This window comes from Sinohyriopsis cumingii, chromosome 2, assembly GCF_028554795.1.
Source record: "Sinohyriopsis cumingii isolate HCF-2022 chromosome 2, ASM2855479v2, whole genome shotgun sequence".
NCBI classification, from domain to species: domain Eukaryota; kingdom Metazoa; phylum Mollusca; class Bivalvia; order Unionida; family Unionidae; genus Sinohyriopsis; species Sinohyriopsis cumingii.
This window is the reverse complement of record NC_142962.1, coordinates 36,495,780-36,517,130: the sequence shown is the minus strand read 5'-3', so window position 1 is coordinate 36,517,130 and position 21,351 is coordinate 36,495,780. Positions and strand designations below refer to the sequence as shown.

The following is a 21,351-nucleotide window of genomic DNA, read 5'->3' as shown; positions in this document are numbered from 1 at the left end:
GAAATATATGAAAGTCAACCTTTAGCCTTGTACAAATCAAATCCCATTGACTTCATGACTCTTCTTCTTCAGTCCATTTACATGTTATGGTTTAAAATTGGTTTTATTTTGTTTCACGTCAAAATTGCCATGTTGTTTTGCAAAACAGCTATCATTATTATTCACATTAATACTGATTCAAAATGTCAGCGCCATTTTGGAATCACTCAACGCAGCTGTTCGCCATATAATTCAATCTGTTAAGAACGCTCCTCCGACCATTATGGTCCTGTGGAAAAACCAAATTTCATTGGAAAAATTAAGATGATGAGAAGTTATCTAAATCTGCTTTTGTTTTGCATCTTATCTTCACTCATCCCTGTGTCACCAGAAAATTGCAGAGTAGATTCCTTTAAAATTGAGCCAGATTTTGATATTAAAAAGGTAAGTATTTTATTTTGGCATTTAACTAAATATCTGCTTTTAAAACAGTTAGCAGTATCATTTCTGTGATATTTTACTAAATGTTAACGTCTTTTAATAGTCAGAAAAATGTGTTGATTGATCATTTCATCACCAAATGATAATAAATGGAATAGGGGGTGATGGCATTCTGCGAAGGCATCGGCATCAATGAAGGTTTGATTAGAATAACATTATTTGTTCAAGCTATAAATACAGTAGAACATAAATGCTTTGCATAGCATTGTACGTTGTTTGTTGTATGATGTTTTGTTTGTCTTATTGTGGGGGGGGGGTACGGGGGAGAGGGTAGCAGGGTGTGGGTGATTTACTAGTTTCATTGAAATTATAATCCAAAAATTTAAACTCAATAAGTTGAGACTACGAATATCCTGGCTTGGAATTTTATGGACGGCATTTATCAGTGTGAAAGTAACTAGTTCAGGTTGAATCTTCATCACTCGGACAGTTAAAAGTCCAAGAGTACACGAATTTTATAAATTTAAAAGGAACATGTTAGATTATATGATTACATTCTTCAGTTTTTAGGACTGTGGTACCAGGTAGAAACCCTCGCGGATCCAAACAATGAGGAAACCTTCAAAGATATGATATACGATTTGAAGTTAAATGCCAACGGTTCCACAACAATGCATATTGCGTACTGGTAGGTTGCGTATGTGTGTGTCTGTGTCTGTCTGTGTGTGTGTGTGTGTGTGTGTGTGTGTGTGTGTAAGTGTGTGTGTGTCTGTGTGTGTGAGAGAGAGAGAGAAATTGAAAGGGAGAGACGGAGAGAGATGTAGACAATTGAAGCGTAAATAAGAGAGAAAGAGAGAGTATAATTAATATTATATGCATATTACGTGTACATTTTAACATTTATTTCGAACAAGAGTTGGTTCCGTTACACATCAGACTCCTTCAGTTTGTATTCGTCATCATATTTGACCTATTTCACACACTTGAACACAAGTATTTCTTTAGTTTCGTTTGTCTTCAGGGACCCCGGAGACTCCAAGTGTACGGTCTATTCCAATTTGCTATCATCCACGAAAATAGCGGGAAAGATGCAACAAATGGACACTTTTAATGGTGAGTGCAAAATCATTCGTTATATGAAAATTAAAACAGGACAACCATCTCACCTGTAAACATTTATGATTAATGGCAACAAAAAAAAATTACAGAATAAAGTCAACTCTTTTGGATATTCTTACATGATCGAGTCTGTTGCACTTAAGTGGATACGAGGGGTGGGGCATTCGCCTCAGCCGCAATCGAACATCAGAAATAAGCGCACTATCCGAGTCAATGTTTTTTCGTGCTAAAACTCCTTTTTGTTTTTTGTTATAAAAGTATTTGTACTTTGGCAATTTGATATGCAATCATAACTATCATACGGGTTTGCACATTTATGCACCGAGCAGACGGCGTTCCAGACGACCACTCTATTATTTGACCTTTTGCGCATTTCTGTCAGAATGAACTGTAAACAGTATCAGGATCGTGAGACTGAATGTACGTTTGCTGAAGTGAACATGAATTATTCACGCCCATCCACTATGATTCAGGAGGTTATGCAAAAATATCAGGACACTGACATAGGAACACAAGTGTCAATAGAAGATTTGCCTCGCGCTAACGGATTTTCATTGTGACGTTGCAAAGAATGATCCATGACTTACATAGAAAAAAGTCGTCACTTATCACGTCGGATACAGATGCGCCAGATTGGCATTATGTCTACACCGTTGTGTTGTGCGATAGATTAATCATTTTGGGCGAGTTTAGCATCTACTATTGCTGTTTAATCTACGCCATTCTTATAATGGTGTACACCATAGTGAATATTCTCTACAATTTATTGCAGCGGCGTACAAAAATAGGCGTGTCAATCAACGACCAACTGAGGCCAGGTCCTACACGTTTACAGCTAACAAAAATTAATTCTACTGATTACAACTTTGTTTTACAAAACACTGCTGTCAGAAAAACAATCTCACATGTCGGTGGCTTTTCAGTCGCTACTGTGCCATTTATCAAGGCGGTCCTGCCTAAGTTGTCGTCAATACTTAACACATCATCAGTTTCTGTAATGTCTGACACAATATTAGGCGATACCCAAAATACTTCTAGTTGCAGCGAGCTTAACTGCAGAAACCTCATTTAACAGATTTTGTTTTATCTAAACAAGGTGTGTAAAATGCGGTATCAGGAAGTTGGAATATCTCCTTCTAAAGGATTCACGTTGACAGGCAATAACTAATTGATGCTGACAAACCGCCGATTTATTTATGTAAACCAAAATAGCTCATGCAAAATATGTTGTACTCGGCGTATCTGCAGCCCAGATAAACAAAATCAGGAAGATTTATAGAGTCATTAATAACAGGAACATCTGGACCATTGCTGCCTGGACTCCTTGGAAAGGTTCTTGGTGGTTACGGCGATGTAAGAAAAAGAAGGCGCGAGAACTGCAACTACTGGTAATAGTGAGCCTCTAAGTCACTTTGTCATCGAATTCATGTTAAAAGACATAACATCATTCAGTGGCGATTTTGTAAAGATAGGTTTCCTAAAAAAATAAACCACAACATGTGCTGTGTCCCAAATATGGATAATTATTTTGATGGTACGGAAAACATTGGGTCGACATTGTAAACAAGCCAGATAGCTACGCGGTTTTAACATTTTCACTCATTTTGACTGTCACCATGCCTGGAGCTTAGCGTAGTTACGTTTGCAACTTTTCAAAGATTCAACATATTGATAGTTCAGTTTGTGGTTTTGTTGCGTTTACTATATCAAATCTCTTTAAGAAGATCAACTAGTATTGAATATATTTTGGAGGAATTGAATGCTGGCCTAACATTGGACAAGGACACGCTGGTACAGAGTTAACTTCAGATGGCAAAATGATGAATCGTTACTCTGCGCGATAACATATTAGTTTCGTCTAATCTCAGTATATACTGACTGCTTTATGATCTAGCATGCAAACAGGCTACATAATTAATTAAACTGCTGCTCAGACCACCAAAAACTGATGAAGTCAACATATGCGGTATGTGGGCGAAATAAATCTAGGTTTATCAATCACGCAGGTTCTTTTGAGTCTGTGCTTATCTTGTTACACAATAAACAGTGCAAACACTGGCGTTAATAACATTCGTACGCAGAGCAACACAATTCTTGGATACTGTGCTGTTTATCAGTGCCGTAAAATTTTAGGTGGCGCCAGGAATATCCTTAAGGTGACCGGGCACGTGACCATGCTAAAAGGGCGGCTAGACGCTACCAGGACACCGGTCCTTATTAACCCACTTGGCAAACACCTTAACGGAAATGATCAGTTGCTGCCAGGACAAGAACCGTACAAACAAATAGACGCAATACCAATGTAACATAACATATATTACATTGACAATCCATCCACCAACAACAGAAACTGAGACAAGTGTAAATTTGATGGGTTATCGGCAATCAACACTGGATTTCGAGTAGGTATTGACTGCGCTCTTGTCAAAGGCATCATTGGCACAATGTACAAATATGGTATTGGGCTCGAAAACGAACTGCATAAATCAGCAACAAAACATATTTCATATCAAAGAATTGTTGCTAGCGACGCATATCACATATGGCTTGCTGACTTGATAGACACTTAAAGGATAACAATGGCTTCAAATACTTATTAAATAAACACTGACGTATTTAGCAAGTGCCTCTAAAGAGTAGGAAGCCTCGAGAAGATAATCTTTTGGATCCTGACCACGTAAGCCTGCAAAACTCTGGGTGTGTCAATGAGGCCAATTTTACAATAATAAGCTTAAGCGATGGTAAGACCATATCCAGGACAAGGATGTGCTTGTCGAACAATTAAACAAGAAGCTGAAAATAGTATATGGAAACACTTTTAAAACAATAATAAAAGCAGGTACGTGGATGTGCTGCAGTTTCTTTTTGGCAAGTACAATATTATAAATCATAGAAGATTTCGTATGACACCAACGCAGGACAGCGATAAATAAAGCCATGATCGTGATACGTACAAGATTTTTCAGGAACCGGTTCAATCTGGGCAACAACGTAAAAATTTCTAAGGTAAATAATATCTGAGAAAGATTGTACGCTATTCACGGTGACTGAAATATTGCAAACAACTCGGGACAAAATAAAGAATCATAGTGGCGAACCAGCTAAAGGCTCTTTATATGAGCACGAATCGCAAAACAAAACAGTTCAAGACGTTTTTTAAAATAAATTTTTGTAATCGAACCTTGTTAGACTGGTTACTGGTAAAATGCTTGAGTTTCAACGGCAGATATTGAGAAATAATTATCTCGTGCTCAGCCCATATGGTTAAGAGGCTGCATGCTCACTTTTCTTCAGGCAGCGCATCAGCTGATATATTTTTCAACACATAATCAGATTTCATACATTGTTGCCTCCCTGGTATCTCCAGCACGATACACTTGCTAACATTTCATTGAACTGTACTGTATCCTTGTATGACAGGTTAAACCTGGTCAATTTCTTCCTGGTATACGTCTGCGGTTTTGTTCTATAATGCAGATGTGTGTTTTCCACTTGGTTTGTAGTCAGGTACGATACAGTTTTCGTTGCCATCATCGTCTTTCGTGTTTTATAGAATCTTGTTATACATGTCCGACTAAATTGTTTACATCACTGATGTTTACCTGGAGCAGCCCGAGAGCCTGCTTGGCGCATTTATTGCCTTTTATATAAATCAACATGCAGAATTGTTATGTATGTCAATATTTTTTCTAACAGCTGGTACATTATTTTGTCCATTTGTTTTAATTTTTATTACCGACTGTACATTTAAGTGACTATCTACAGTTTGATTCGTCGAACGTAAAATTACATAGAATCTATATATAGATGCTTACGTACGTGTTGAGAATTACTAATGATAGAACTGTTAGAACATATGTTTACGAGATTCGGCCTTCATCCCATTTCGACAAGTCGATCAGGTCGTATCTTAGAAGGATTAAGTTAGTTCCTGTTGGCTGAGTTAGGTCACATGATGAAGTATTTTGAAATATTAGAATGAGTGGTACGATCTGTCATGTGAAGTATGTTGCGACGTTTAGTCGTAATAGACGCTTAGTCAACGCTGAGCTAGTTAACAAACAGGAGTGTAGAGTCAAGATGGTTGTGGCTGGAACCTTTACAGTAACCTAAATAGGTGAGGAAAACTTGGTTGCGGTACACAGCAGAAAGACTGCTGAAACTCAAGAGGCAGATTTAATTAGGCTTTTCGATTTCTTCAAGTCAAAATACGGCAGCAAGGCAAAGTTACTTTTTAGCGCCACCGAGTCTCTATGTTACGAGATCAAAACCGATGATTTTTGTGCTGACATGTTTGCTTTGCGCACTGTGCTTCACTTTTCTAATTTCCCAGAGAACAGCCAGTTTTACTGACAAGTTCAAAAAGGAGACTCCGGCAATACATGTTACAGTTTGTAGGTCTCGTATTAATATTGTATTCGATTAAGTTTGCTGACGGCGCCATTTTAAAAAGAAGTGCAATGCCTTAAAACATACAGTTACAAAGGTTTTTGGGCGTGATGATTATCTGAAATCGCTGGCTGTGGCACTAAGCAGTCGTGAACATGATCAGACCAAGTGGACAACATGTTTATACAATACCACCAAATCAAACAGAATTATCGGCATGACATGCAACACGTACATGACAACGGAGTTGACGCACTGGCTTACGGACATAACACAGGATAGACCAGAAATTTTCACTCAACTTGGTCTTGTCTAATAAAAAATGCCAAAATAGTATGAGACATTGAAGACAGCTGAAAATGAAAGTGTCTATTTCAACGATCCAACTTCTGCATTTAGAATTAGGATGAATACCAAGCGTCAGTCCTGCAATTGTTGCTGACAAAAATATTTCATTTTACACCAGTTTATGGTTGCTGACTCCGCCTCGAATGTTTTTTTCACGTTGAGTGATAGCTTCGAGATTTGCAATCATGTTCTCAACTTTATTGACCTTTAATTGGTCCATGACTACGCCTTCTGGAATGATTTCTTTGCGGCATTCCTATATAAATCAATGCGCACTAACTACATTTTGAAACAAGCGAGCACCAGATATGCCAAGAAAGCAGTACGTTATTGTTCAATCGCTAGGCAAGGATTTTCTGTCTTTTACATGTCACATCTATGTTCACACTCGCCTCATAATTATCATAGACGGGTTGTTTTCAACATTTCACATTTATTGATATTAGTAGCTATGTCTCTAACTGGAGTGTTGGTTTCAGCATACTTTGTAACCCACCAAAACAATTCAGCTTCCTTTGTTTGATTGGCTGTACTATGATTCTTACGCCTAATTGGAAATCATACTCATTTAGAGAAAATATTTAGTTTTGTACGTGGAGGCTAGTGGGGCTGCCATGATGCTACTGCTAGAACGCGGTCTCTAATTGAAAATGCTGTTTTTTTAGCAATCATTTTAGATCAGATAAGATCTAGGAGGGTTATCAGAGTTACGGTTATGGTACCATTACTTTTGTCACGTTGAATTTTCTAACGGCACTTTTCATGTATAATCAACTAGACTATTGTGACGAATGTGAGTGTAACGTTTTATGGCATTATTCCAAGTAGTTTAGGAGGCGCAGAGATAGCAAATTTGAATGGACTGACTAAGGACAGCATGCCATTCCACAAGCTCTTCTCGACTAAAAGAGCTTAAGACGCGCGCGCGCGCGCTTGTGTGCGTGTGTGTGTGTGTGTTTTATTTAGATTGCTTTTCAGGGCCATATAGGAGATTAGATGTTTGTAACGCTAACTTTATTACTATCTTGAAATAGATGATGATGATAATGATGTATATTGTATTTACAGATGACATAATGAACTTTTGGGTGGTGAAGACGAACTATGTCAGCTATGCTGTAATATATGGCTGCATTCACGAAGAATCATATGGTGATTGTTCCGACGCAAGAGTGGAAGTCCTCAGTAGAAAACCCATTCTATCTGACCGTCTCTACACCACCGTGAACAGTTCAATCAGATCTGTTTGTGTCAACCTAGCGGACATCAAAAGTGTCCCTCAGAATAACAGTAAGTACAGTATATAACCCTTTATGTACTTCTTTATATACGACTATCGGTCGCTTTTATTTAGCATCATACATAAGGATAATATATTCTGTATTTCAAATTTAAAATTGTTTGTTTGATGTCATTTAATATAGTGGTTTGAGCTGGAGTACAAGATCTCTCCTGGGATTAACTCCCTACCTAGCCTGCTAAATCTCAGGTGTGTCCTATTATTATGAGGATGAGGTCGAGTGTTGTTCTGGAGGTTAGGTAAGCCCTTTGATACCCTGGGGGTTACGCGAGTTTTTAAGGAAAGCCATTTAATACCATTGGGGTTACGCTGAAGGTTAGGCAACCTATTTGAAACCCTGGAGTTACGCTAGAGGTTAGGTAAGCCCTTTAATAACATTGGGGTTACGTTGAAGGTTGGGCAGGCCTTTTGATACCCTGGGGGTTACGCTAGTGTTTGGCAGGCCCTGTAAATACGCTCTCAGCGAGGTGTATAGTGAACTGAGTAGAAATGCCATGAATGTTCATCAGATATAATTAAGGTTGTCGCCATTCGTCTCTTTTTTGATTGCATCTATATCTGGTTTCATTTTGTCTGGCAAAAGATAATCCAATGTCGCTCAGAATAATTTTACCATCTGTCAGACCCTGAAAGAACACCTATCTAGAATATGGTCGAAAAATACAACCCTATTTCAGACAGCCCTTAAACCTCTAGCCCCAACTGTCGGAAGATCTGAACCACCACTTACACTGGGTGGGTCCTAAAGGTAACAGAAGCACATTCATGTCAAGTATTTTGTAAACCATACTACTCCAGTAATTCAGAATTAATATAATTAATACATGTATATGACATTTTCGAAAAATATGTGCGAGTGCATGTTTATAATTTATTTGACATTTATGCAAATATTTCGGAGAGGGAAAAATTCATTCTTAATTTCCATCAAAGATTTAAACTACTAAGTTGCTTCAATTTTTTTATATAGAAGATACTTGAGTAATTACCATTTCCATGCTCTCTGTACATTGATAAGAACATACGGCAAAATTCAATTTTAAAATAGGTGGTCATTTTTCATTGAGGTCAACCTAAAGGTGTGATTCAGGTACAAACCGTAGTGTATGTCGCGCGCTGTGATATCACAATGAAAGCTGCGCCATATTTTTTAAGGTTAAATTCTTCAATCTTGCAAAGAAAGATAGAAATTGTATTGTCGAAAGGTATACCAGTTTAATATAGGTCTTACCGCTTTTCCGACGAATTGGAAGCGTAGAATGTTACCAAACTGAATTAATATTCATGGAATTCCCTCTCAACAAAAGTGTCTGGAGCTTTCTATGTTCCTACAAATCACCAAGCTTAGCAAAATGCTGTTTTTGAGGCTGGTATAGGTGTGAAATTAAATAATATCTTTACCAAACATGTAGATGTATGTTTGATATGCGATCTCAGCGATGATCTTTTAAATACAGAATACGTCAAATCCTTAGATCAATCTTTGTTACTTTCGATTTAACCCAGACAGTTTTATTAAAGACTGCACAACTTCCCTAAGAGATAGCATTGCTACTTAGAAACCACACTTCGTTTGTCATAGTAGAAATGTTGCATGTGACGGAAATTATTGACATCCCAATGATATCCACAACATTAAAATAATACAGTTTTTCTAATCGATGGATAAAACTCACGTCTAGAAGTTGCAACAATTTTGATAAGAACAATTCCTTTGATTTTAATGAAATACGTTTTTGCGTCATTGACACATTTGAAGATAATGGTTAATATCTGGAACATGAAAAGATGCTTTTGGTCATCATTAGTAATTACGCTCTCAAAAAGCGAACATACACCAAAAATTTCCCCACCTCCCTACATGAACAGCGAAATTAGAAAGGCAGTATGTCAAACGTATATGACCTTAACAAAACAAATTAATATGAAATTTAATAATTCTGAAAAACTTGAAAGTCACGTAGAAATTTTGTCATCAACCAAGCACAGAAGACGAACATCAGACTTAATTTCATTGAAAGGTGTAGTGTTGGAAACATAATCTAATGACCATTACATCTTTCTATCAACCAAACGTTCCGACTGTAATACCATTATGATGGAGGGCGAATCCCAGATTACTGGCCAAACAAAAGTCTGTGAAACTGTCAACGAGCACTGCATTACCATTTGATCAACGAACTCTTAGAGAACCATACTATCACAATAGCATCCAAGCTCGGCACTCAACCACCTATATTACCATTTGATCAACGAACGCTTAGAGAACCATACTATCACAATAGCATACAAGCTCGGCACTCAACCACCTAAACAAATATCAAACTCTTAAACATCAACCTGAAATGGTAGAATAAATTCTCAAAATTATGAAAAGCCATCATCCAAAGAAATCCATACTTCTTACAGGTATCAACTTAGACAGTTTTATGCTCAGTAATTAACATACATACATAAGAGGAGAATTTTTCAGATTGTCTTAGAGAATGTCAATCTACAAAATAGATGATCCTAACAGACCAGTTAGCATTTTATCTTGCACTTCCACATTTTAAAGTCTTTTATGTAATGAGCTCTAAATCTATTTTGAAATCATTTTTCATAATTAACTATCTGCTCTTAGAAACGGGTATGGCTGTCAAGCCATACTACTGAAACTGGCAGAGGACTGTATGGGCGCCCTGGAGAATATTTCCAAAATGGATGCAATCTTAATGGATCTGTCCAAGGTCTTCGACAATCTTCCGCACAGCTTCATCATTAAAAAGATGAAAGCCTATAACACTGATCAGAGCACGATACACTAATTGAAAACTACTTTTCTAACCTATAACAGGGTGTTAAAATGGGATTCTCGTACACTAATTGGAATATGGCCTGCAAATTAGTACCACAATGCACAACACTGTGACTTCTTTTATTCAATATTTTCGGTACGACACATTCTAATCACTAAACAGACAACAGCGTATAATTACGCTTTTGACAACACCATATCTTACATCGATTAAGATAAAAAAAAGTCCAATTTATGTGTTACAAAATGAGAGCAAGGTACGAACTGTCTGTTCTGCAATCAATTGCATGCAAGCAGATAGCCTGCAAGGACAATGGGAAACTCAGTGGAGCATATATTGACTCACGACTAAATTTTAGCAACCACGTATTTAAAATCTGTCAAAACAACGAAACAATTAAACGTCTTGCAACATATCAGCCAGCATTTGCCCACTAATATTGGGCTGTTCATCTAAAAATGCTTTATATGGTCAAACTTCAACTACTGCATGCTTATTTGGCATTTCTTTAGCAAACAAAATTCTAACAAAATGGAACCAAAATTTAGTATAATGCACTAAAATGGATGTTAATGATTTAAATAGTCTATATGACTCTCTGCTAAGAAAAGAACATATTCTTATTTTGCATATTAGTACATTAGCATACATGACAACTAAAGCATGTAAGATACTTCACAAGACAATACAGAACTGATTGTGTAATATGGCCGCATTCAAAACCTACAGCTATGATCTGAAATACCAAGAGTTTGGCAACTATCTCAAGAATAAAGATCGCGACGTACGGTAAGCTTCCATTCAAATTTGATGCTCCGCAGAATCCTGAACAACCGGTCCCATGAATTGAGAACAATCACTAATTTCATTATTAGGACTTTTAAAATTTAATTTGTGGATTAATCTTGAATTATTTTTGGATTTGATTCTTAAAACGGTAAATTCTTCTTTTTATTATTTTTAATGTATTTTTCCATGAAAATAAATTACTTGTTAAACTTTTTAAAGCTTGTTATTTTCCCTCTTTCTTATGTTGCTGTTTATTCGAGCCTAAACACGTAACATAAGACATGAAGTATTTCCAAATGAACTGGCTAGCGGAGATCATTTTCTACTTTCACGATATGAATCCTTCCAAAAGTGATTCATATTGTTACAGAACTACATTTAAGCATGAGAGTCATATATATATATATATATATATATATATATATATATATATATATATATATATATATATATATATATATATATATATATATATATATTCTAAAATTTCCATTCTTTCAATGTATATATTAACTAATCCCTTGATCTTCTCTGATCATTCAGAAAATCACTTCGCGGCTTGTCATTATCACACAATGACCAGTAATTGTCCCTTGCTTCTCTAAGAAATTATTCCACATAGTCATTCCAGCCCAAGCCAACCTCGGGCGACCGAGTAGTCTAAGGCGCTTGCCTTTACAGGTCACTTAGAGCTCACCTCCGTCCGCGTGGGTTCGAGTCTCGACTTGACCAACGTGGATAGGTGATAAAGTTTGCCAGTAATTGTGGTTCTTCTCGGGGTCTTCCACCACTAGCTATATTGGACTTCATCTATAGACCTTTTTCAGGAAGTCGAATTTGGGGTTTTCCACTCCAATATCTAACGCATGCGCAATCAACGTAGGACAACTTTTAAGCGATTGTCATTAACATAGTGTATGTTCGTGAAGAAATTTTCAAACAAATTTGTAAAGGTTTAACATCTGTACACCCTTCACAGAAATAGTACAGTGTTTAAAAATTATGAGTGAATAGTTCAGTAATCTGCCTAAAACAGAAAAGTAGATATGAGCCCAAAAAGTATCAGAGAGGACCAGAACAGCGGGAAGAATTTGTGGGCCCTAGGAAAAATTATCCAGTAGGCCCACGTTAAAACAACGGTGGAACCTTTGACCATTGTGGTCCCCTGGAATTTGTCTTACCCTGTCCGCGGTTCTGGATAAGACTTACAAAGTTGGAAGATCCATTTCTGAAAGGAAAGGGGTGGGTGGATGATTTTCATATGTGACAGAATTACAAATTGTACAAATCTACGTGTATTTAGATGACTCTTCAAGACTATATACTCTCGAAAACATGAGGACTTACAAATATCTTTGTTGCGTATAATTAATTGCATAGTGGATGGATGCATACAGGTGAACACAGCATTATCAATACCAACGTAATCAGATCCCAAGCCCAATCCGAGAAGCCATACGAGTTACACATAGTTAACAGTACTGTAACAGCTGGCCATTGCAAACAATTCGCAGGATGAGTTACCTCATCATTATTATCCATATTTGCTCAAGGAGTTAGCAAACTAAGGAGAGAGAGAGACAGAGAGACAGAGAGAGATTCCTTAGCCAATACAATGTATCATAAGCAGTTTTGAGATTCACATTCATTCCCATTTCATTTATTAACTAAATGGCAAATACTTGAGGAATCTACTTAAGCTGTGATGTGCCGTCTTTGGTGTTCATTGTTTGCTGCTAATTAAACAAGTCAACTTGTTTATTTTCGGAGCATTCATTACCATGCAGTCATAAGAGGGGGTTCGGTGAGTTTAGATGAGAGTCACGATGCAGTAACATAAAGTAATTGATACTCATTTATTGTTAAAAAATACTTGATGAAAACGTACATTTCAACTTTTATGCTTGTGGGCTGGCATATTATTGTTCACTACTATCTGCGGCTTTCTAAAATGACAAATGTTCTATTCATGTAAGAAGTGTAGGTCACTCGAGTTGCCCCACGTCAAATGACCGTACAGGATGCGGCTCTGTGATATGTTTGGCCAGCTAAAAATATAATCTGAAAATACTCTATAGTATAGCATGTGCTGAAAATGGCGCTAAACCCTACAAATAACAACTATTCCAGCCCGGCACGACACGTTTTCTGCGGTTAGCACTCTGATGGCGTTATTGGCATCTAGACACACTTTTACAACCTTTTGAAAAAACTTTTTTCATATCGTGTCAATGTCCAGCGTTATTATACAGCAAGACTTGAAAATACATGTGAATGTTATTGATAATTCTGCACTCTAATACAACTAAGATATACTAAGTAGATCTGATGAACACCGATGTGAAATTATATTCTGTTGCCCTTTGATTCACCAATCAAATTACAGCTTTCACGTTAACGAACGCGAACAAAAACATTTGAAACATATAGCTAATAACCATAAAGCTCCCTATCAAGAAATACAATACTTTATCTGATAGGCTGCTGACGATACGTGAGACTGGAATTCAAAACGTTAGCAAAACATAAGCTTTTGTTTATGCATGACAAATCACCATTGTATTCAGCGTCTTGATTTTAATCAGATTTTATAAATTTGTTAAATCATATAGTGTTATCTATATCATTCAATTTATTGTTTTCTTATCAAACAACATTTTGTAGCATGTGTATTGGAATAATTCTTTTCATACACTAATATAGCAGATCCTTACATTGTCAAGTCACTTTGATTTGCTATTCCAAGCATAAATTCAGTGTGTTTTAATGATGAATATAATTTTGTCTTTCAGTGTGCCACATTCCAGGTAAGAAATTTGTATTTTTGTTTAGCGCTTTTAAAGACAACAAAATAAATCAATAAATACACATTATTCTGAGAATAAATCTAAAACTACATTGATACAGCCTAAATATTACCCACTTTTCGATTTGAGGAAAGAAATGTGTAACAAGTATAATAATATACGACTAGAAGCATGCTCATGAAACATGAAAGCCACACAGTACCTGGAAATTGACTCGCACAAAGCTTAACCAGGTAATACTACAAGCTCAAACATAAAAATAGGAGAAAATATTTTTTATAAACCAGTTTTAAAGATCTTTCTTCAAATTACAGAACATACGTTTTTAATTGTATTTGTTTTACGAATAAATCTTGAATGTCTCTAAACGTAAAACTTTAGTAGGCATTATTAAACATATACCTTGTAGGTCACGACTACTTTCCGTTTTCGACTAATATTCTCAGTGTGAAAAAAATAGTCACGCAGCAAAGCTGCAATTTCCAAATTGTATTAATTTTATTTTTATTTAACTTGTTAGGTCTCTTTACAGAGCGTAACAAAAATTATAGATTAAAACATGACATTATAAACATGTACATGAGTAACTCTGAAAACCGGTAAAATAGACGACAAATAAAGATTCAAAATCAATTGAAACAAGTATGTAAATGATAGAAGATCGAGTATTGACATAGAAATAAAACAATATTATATACAAGTTTAATGATGAGATGATTCTAAATAGTATAAACCATAAGATGTAATTTTCTTAGAATAAAAAAGCAGACTTTGCCATAAGTCTAATGACATAAGGGCTGATGCAAAGAAGAACCAATCGGTTTTATACTAATAGGTGATAACCATTGTTACAAATTTGGCAGGTTCCAGTACAAAAAATTAATCTATCACATCAAAATAAAGTGGATAGTAAAATAATGCATGAAATTCATCTTCACTATGGTGTTGTTCTTTAATAAAAAAACGGACGTACAGTTAATGCATCATATCCTGGTAAATCGTCAAAAGAAGCAGCACATCAGCCGTGTTTTAAAGGGGGAAAAACTACCCTAAATAAACACGTGAACATCAAACTAGCAATATTCTGGTTCAAAGCTGCATTTGGTAAGTTTATTTTCCGAGCTTTTTACCTCCTCTGCAATTCAAAACTGTTTCACTTATCAAATCATTTGCAAATATGGTGAAAACACCATTACATACGCTATCAGACATTGCCCTGAAGGAGCATTAGGTATATCTGTAGAATTATTCAAAGTCATTAGATATACGATAGATTTATATTCTAAAACTACAGTTCATAAACATATTTCCTCATTGTTGAAAATAATAAAGGAATAAACACTTACCGAGGTACAAACCAAGCGTATTCAGCAAATATTGGCCAATAAGGACTAAAATCATTTCCAGTCTTACAACTAGAGGTACCCATCACATTCCATATGATTTTGCTGCATTTCAATACCTAATAAAGAACGCACGATGCATGAATGATATAAATGAAGTAAAGTTGTATTGGTCTCTAAATTGATTAGGTAACTCATTTCACAGAATGACAGTTCATTTCTAAAAGATTTTTAGTCTTGCTGAGTTTTAATTCTTGGAACATCTAAAATATTTCTCCGTCCTATGGAAACATTAAACCATTTAGTCGTGAACTTCTTACACACGGTGACACAGGCTGACAGAGGGATTTCAAAGTCTTCAACATTGTATCATACAGGGGTTGTTTATTGAAGTCTCTGGTTTTGCAAGAAATCTACCTCTAATGGCACCTTTTAACCTCTCAAAGAGATAAGTCAGGCATGGTCTATCCACACCTTATGGGGACTTAAATCTACTCGATCCGGCTTTCATTAATTTGCCTCGCCCAATTTGCCCAAAGTCGCATTACTAGCCTACAATTTTGAGCCATTTTGTACCTGATATTCGCATTTTAACCTTCTGTGTCTATATTGAAGTAGGTGGGTGGAAGTTTTGTGGTAGAATGGGTATCTTTACGGGTAAATGTCGTGTTTAATACAATAAATAGTTGTTATTATATGCATTACATTCAAATTTGGAAACTTGAAGTGGTTACGAATATGTTAATTTCATGCAGATGTAAAATATATGTAATAGAAATTTTAAACTATCATTCAATTCTTACTTGATGAGTATTTAATTAATTTAATTAATTTCCTTATTATTTCAGATAACATGAGTCCCGGAAATATGGCTATAACTGCTGAAGGAGGGATGCTTCTCATTGCTTCTTTTGCCTTTATTCTAATACTCTTCACTTCAATCAGATCTCTTTAAGTCTGTTTGAAATTAATTCACATAAAGTTTTTAGCAAATCAGTTACAATCATCTTATCTGAAAATACTTTGTATTTTAGGACAGAAACTAATGTGCTTTAATTGCCATTTTTAATTGTGCTAAAATTACTTGCAAATAAAATTAGGTCAAAAGGACTTGTTTTTGATATGCTGAATTTAAAGATCTCAGAATACAACCCTGGTAATTATGGCAAAATCTATATGCAAAATGGTAAAGCAAAAATAAAGAAGACGGAAAAATTATTACGTGTATAAAATTACCAAAACACCTTACCTTTCTTCCTAAAATAAGAAATGCCTTAACTTTCACTAAGCTGTAAGTTTACGATGGGAGTACTACCGTATCTTAGATAACTGGTTCACATATTCCAACGCTTACGTCCCAATTTAAAACATTCAAAGTATACATGCCTCCATAACCGCCCTGCCCCCTGGTTGTAACACCAGGATCAGACACACCCTTTGCATATGTATCTTCAGTTATGACTGCCTCTACATGGTCTTTTTCCAAAATATTTTAAAATGCCGTTATAAATGAAATTTTGGTACACTTGACATTTAGTTCACACCCAATAATGCTGCCAGATTAATACCCATTTGTCACATGACTATCATGTAAAAAAAGGTTTAGGAGGACACTGTAAGGAAGAGATGGATAAGAAGGTAGAGGGCATCAGAGTGTCACAAGGTAATTGTTACAAAAGCACAGGAATAAAAATACAGACCCGTTTAAACGTCTGAAAACAATGTTTACAGTAAAATATGACATATTATAAAACGTGTTTTATTTACGTGTTTTAATTTGAACACCCAAAACAAGGATGAGTAATTACAGATTAGCAGCATCGTGTCTATTACAATGGAGGAATAGGTTACCTAATGCTTAGTTTACCTGTAACAAAATTATAATTGTGATGTGACCCTAGTGACACAGATATTTAGTTATTAGACAGACAAGGAAAGTATGCAAGTTTCATGTTTCTGTCCAAAAGGACATTTGAGCAGAAAGTGCACAAAAGGGAAATACAATTATTAGTAATCATGACCTTGTATACAACCTTGACTGTCATATATGAGATGCCATCAAACATAACAACATTAGTGTTCCAAGGTTCAGCTCTGAACTTCAAACACCTTTGATAACATAAAGTGGAAACAAACTGAGACATGTGCTATACAGTGGTGACCTTGAAGAGAGGACCCCATAAGTGTACCGCATCTTTTAGTGACAATGGAATAGTATACCAAATTCTACTTGTATAATGATTATCAGTTATAGAGAACAAGGGTAAATGTTACTAAACCTAAAATACTGGCCTTTCACCTTGTCCCTAAAGATAGGACTCCAATGTGATACATTACAAATATACTAAGTTTTATCACTTAAGAATTTCTGTCTTTTTAATATAGCCAAAGAAAGCCAAAATTATACTTAAATTTTAATTTTAAACAAACCCAATATTTGTAAATAATGCTCAAATGATTTTGTAGAAAACACATTTTGAATGTTTGACCTTGAATAGCGAAGCATTGATTTGATAAATGCAAACTTGAAGGAGTCTGATGTATCGATATTCACTGAAACATGGCTTGAACAGACAAATCTGAATTGTGAAATGGCCATTTTAAACCCCTCGAGACCGTTTAGGAAGGATAGTGCTACTCTTGGCGGTATCGTGGCTATTTACATATTAAAAAACAAAGAAAAAAATCTTCTGACAATTCTAAGGTCAGACTTGAATCTTCCTTATCTTGAATGCGTTTGGATATAAATATATTTTAAACGGGAGAAATCGTTAACCGAAGGAATATACAGACTGTTCAGTTGCAATGTATCTGTTTGAGAGCGTTTCGAATTAAGGATAGAGAGAGCCCAAACTACTAATCCTGACTATATAACTTTAATGAGAGACTTTAACGAAATCTGCCTTTTTCCAATTAACAAAATTACATTGTTGTGCCAGTCAAGTAATCTTTGCCAGTTAATAATCAGCCCAAATAGTTTTAAAGAGCATTCAGAGACCAAGATTAATCTTATTTTGGTATCAAACCCGACTTAATATACTCTGCAGACATTTTGGTCTCCTTTTGTTACCACTGTCTATACATGTTACCTTTAAATAGACCGTGTTATGAAAAAGAAATCTGGTCATATGACCAAGGGAATTATACACTTTTGAATTCAATACTGGAGTCGTTTGCTTGGGACAGCGTAATTAACGAAAATGATATTAATGTCAGTGTTGAGAAATGTATAGATCTCGACCAGAATGCAGTAAGGAAGTATTATTTGTCCTGTATATAAGTGCGTGCGGTGACAAAACTATCCAAACAATTACAGAGGTATTTCTGGTATTGATACTCTATGCAAAATCTTTACTAATATATTGAATACTTGCATATACACGTGGGCGGAAGGCAATGGTGTTTTAGACGAAGCACAGGCAGGCTTTAGGAAAAATTACTCCGCATGTGACAATATCTTTATTAATCAGGCTTTAGCTCAGAAATATATATTCAAAAGAAAAGGTAAATTTTATTGTTAGATTTTTTTGTGGTAGATTTTGTTTTTAAAATAAAAGCTTTTGATAAAGTACAGCATGATATATTATTTTTGTTGATAATACGTAAGGGTATCAATGGTAAAATAGTAAACATTTTAACAGACATGCACAGAAATCTAAAAAGCTGTGTCCGAACACCCAAAGGTTTAACTACTTATTTCGAATGTACATTATGTACAAGACAAGACTGTTTTAAGCCCTATCATATCTTCCCTTTTTGTTAATGATTTGAGTATACAGCTGAAGATCTAATGAAACAGAGGTGGATTTACCTCAGAAGATATTGATGATATTTTTGTAATACATTACGATGACGATGTTGCTAATTGCGCCGACACAGTACAGCTACTTCAGAACCTAATAAATGTTATCGAACGTTTCCGTGATAAAACTCGTATAATGGTCAATCTCAATAAAAGTAAAATCATTGTTTTCAGACTTGGGGGATATCTCAAGCAAAAGGAGATAATGTTTTTCCAAGAAAGTCGTATTGAATGTGTGCCTTATTACAAGTACATGGGTTTATTTTTCACCCCAAAGTTGGTTTAAACGAAACCAAATCAGATTGTAGCAGCTCAGACAAAGAAAGAATTATCAAAAACGACTCGGCTGCTTTAGTGTTGAGGATGCATTTAACATATTTGATTGGGTAATAAAACCAATTGCTTGTTATGGGTCAGAAATTTGGGGATATGAATTTAGTAGAGATATTGACATTGTGCAATACAATTTTTGCAAACAGTACATAGGTATTCCTAAATCGACCAATAATGCGATTGTGTTAGGGGAATGCGGAAGATACCCACTTTGTACTTCATAATTTTTACGTTGCATTAAACTCGATACCCACACCAATGTTATTTAATGTTGAAACGATTAGATGAAACTAACCGTGTCACCTGTGCTACCAAAGTTAAAGACTGTTTTTTTGTTTCGGTTTTGGGTATGTTTGGCTAAATAAAGTTGGAGACGAAAAACAATTTTTCGCCCTATTTTTGCAAAGAATTCAGGATTCAACACTACAAAACTGGCAAAGTGATATTAACAACTCACATAAATGTGGGTCTTATAGCATGCGTAAAACCGAATTAGGACCGGAATAATACTTCATGTCGATTATCGTATTTTCATAGGAAATTACTTGCTAAATTTAGATACTCAGCGCATACGCTGAAAATAGAGACAGGTTGCAGGATTGAAATAAAAAATAGGTATTGTGAACTATGTCGGAAAAATAAATGTTTAGTTGGTAGACGATGAATTCCATTTTGTTTGTGTTTGTCCAGTTTACGACCATATTAGAAAGAAATACTTCAATTAAGTTTATTATCCCTTTCCGTCTATAGACAAATTTGTATCTCTAATGAGTCATAGCTGTATATTATTATAAGAAATCTTTTTTACTATACCAACTTGGCTTTTCGTCTTAGAAAATCTTTGATAACTCAAACGAATGGTGAATAATATACTTAGAGGTAGTAACATCTTTATAAAATAATGCACCGATTATTGGAAATTATGTATCTATACTCATGACGAACACCATATTTAACTTCTTTAAACCATGGCGCACATTATATTTACTTGTATTTTATAATATGGCCGGTGGCATAAATTACTGAATAAAGTATTATTATTATTATTATTATTAAAACAATGCACTGCAGACTTCTGAAATAGGTTCATCTTAAAGCATAAACAATACAATCAACGTATGGACGCGACTTTGTAACAGTCTCTTTTATTTATGGTTTATCATGCGTGTTCGTCTTTTTTCTCGTCATTATGGCTATTGTTGTTGCTATTATTATTATTATTATTATTATATGGTTGCAAGTCTGGAACCCCCAGACCTATACCTATTAACCCATACTTACTCTTAAATTCATTTGTAATGAGCTAGTGTTTCTGCCTACACCACCGACAGTGTGTACCCCTCTAACGAATTTTAAACGAAAGTGAAGGATATATAAAATGTACAAGACTTACTCATTTCATTGATTTATAATTTCTAACTCGACTGCCACCAAGTGGACCCTAACATTATCATCTTAGCTTTTCAACGAATGTATGAATACTTGAAAGCCATCTAAGACAGCATGCTTATCAGTTGTTTTTTTTTTTTTTAAACTCTAGCAGTTACTGTGAAGACATTTAATGATTTTGTTTTAGTTTTAGCAACAGCAGCCATATTTAACTGCAGATTAGCATCACTTGTACATACTGAAAGCCATCTCTGTCAGGATGCTTTCTGTCAGATTTGGCTGAATTCTGTTTAATGGTTTTGGAGAAGCAGTCATTTAATGGGTTTTCTACTAATAGAAATGGCGACTATATTTGATGTTGAATTGGCATAATTTGTAAATATGTGCAAGCCTTCAACGGCACAGATGCTTTCTATTAAATTTAATCTAATTATATTCAGCAGTTTCTGAGACACCATTAAAAGCTTTTTAAAAAGATTTTTGTCCTTTTATTATTGGCAACCATACATGGCAG

At 35.3% G+C, this 21,351-nt stretch overlaps 1 protein-coding gene across 1 annotated transcript; it reads left to right on the top strand.

Moving 5' to 3' along the window:
• Positions 1-212: 212 nt before the first annotated feature.
• Positions 213-16,423, top strand: LOC149804635 (retinol-binding protein 4-like). The gene is made up of 6 exons (XM_089942764.1): positions 213-423; positions 984-1,108; positions 1,442-1,533; positions 7,345-7,566; positions 13,956-13,970; positions 16,162-16,423. The coding sequence occupies exons 1-6, from the start codon at positions 304-306 to the stop codon at positions 16,266-16,268; spliced, it is 681 nt and encodes a 226-aa protein (XP_089798890.1). The 5' UTR covers positions 213-303; the 3' UTR covers positions 16,269-16,423.
• The last annotated feature ends 4,928 nt before the right edge of the window (positions 16,424-21,351 follow it).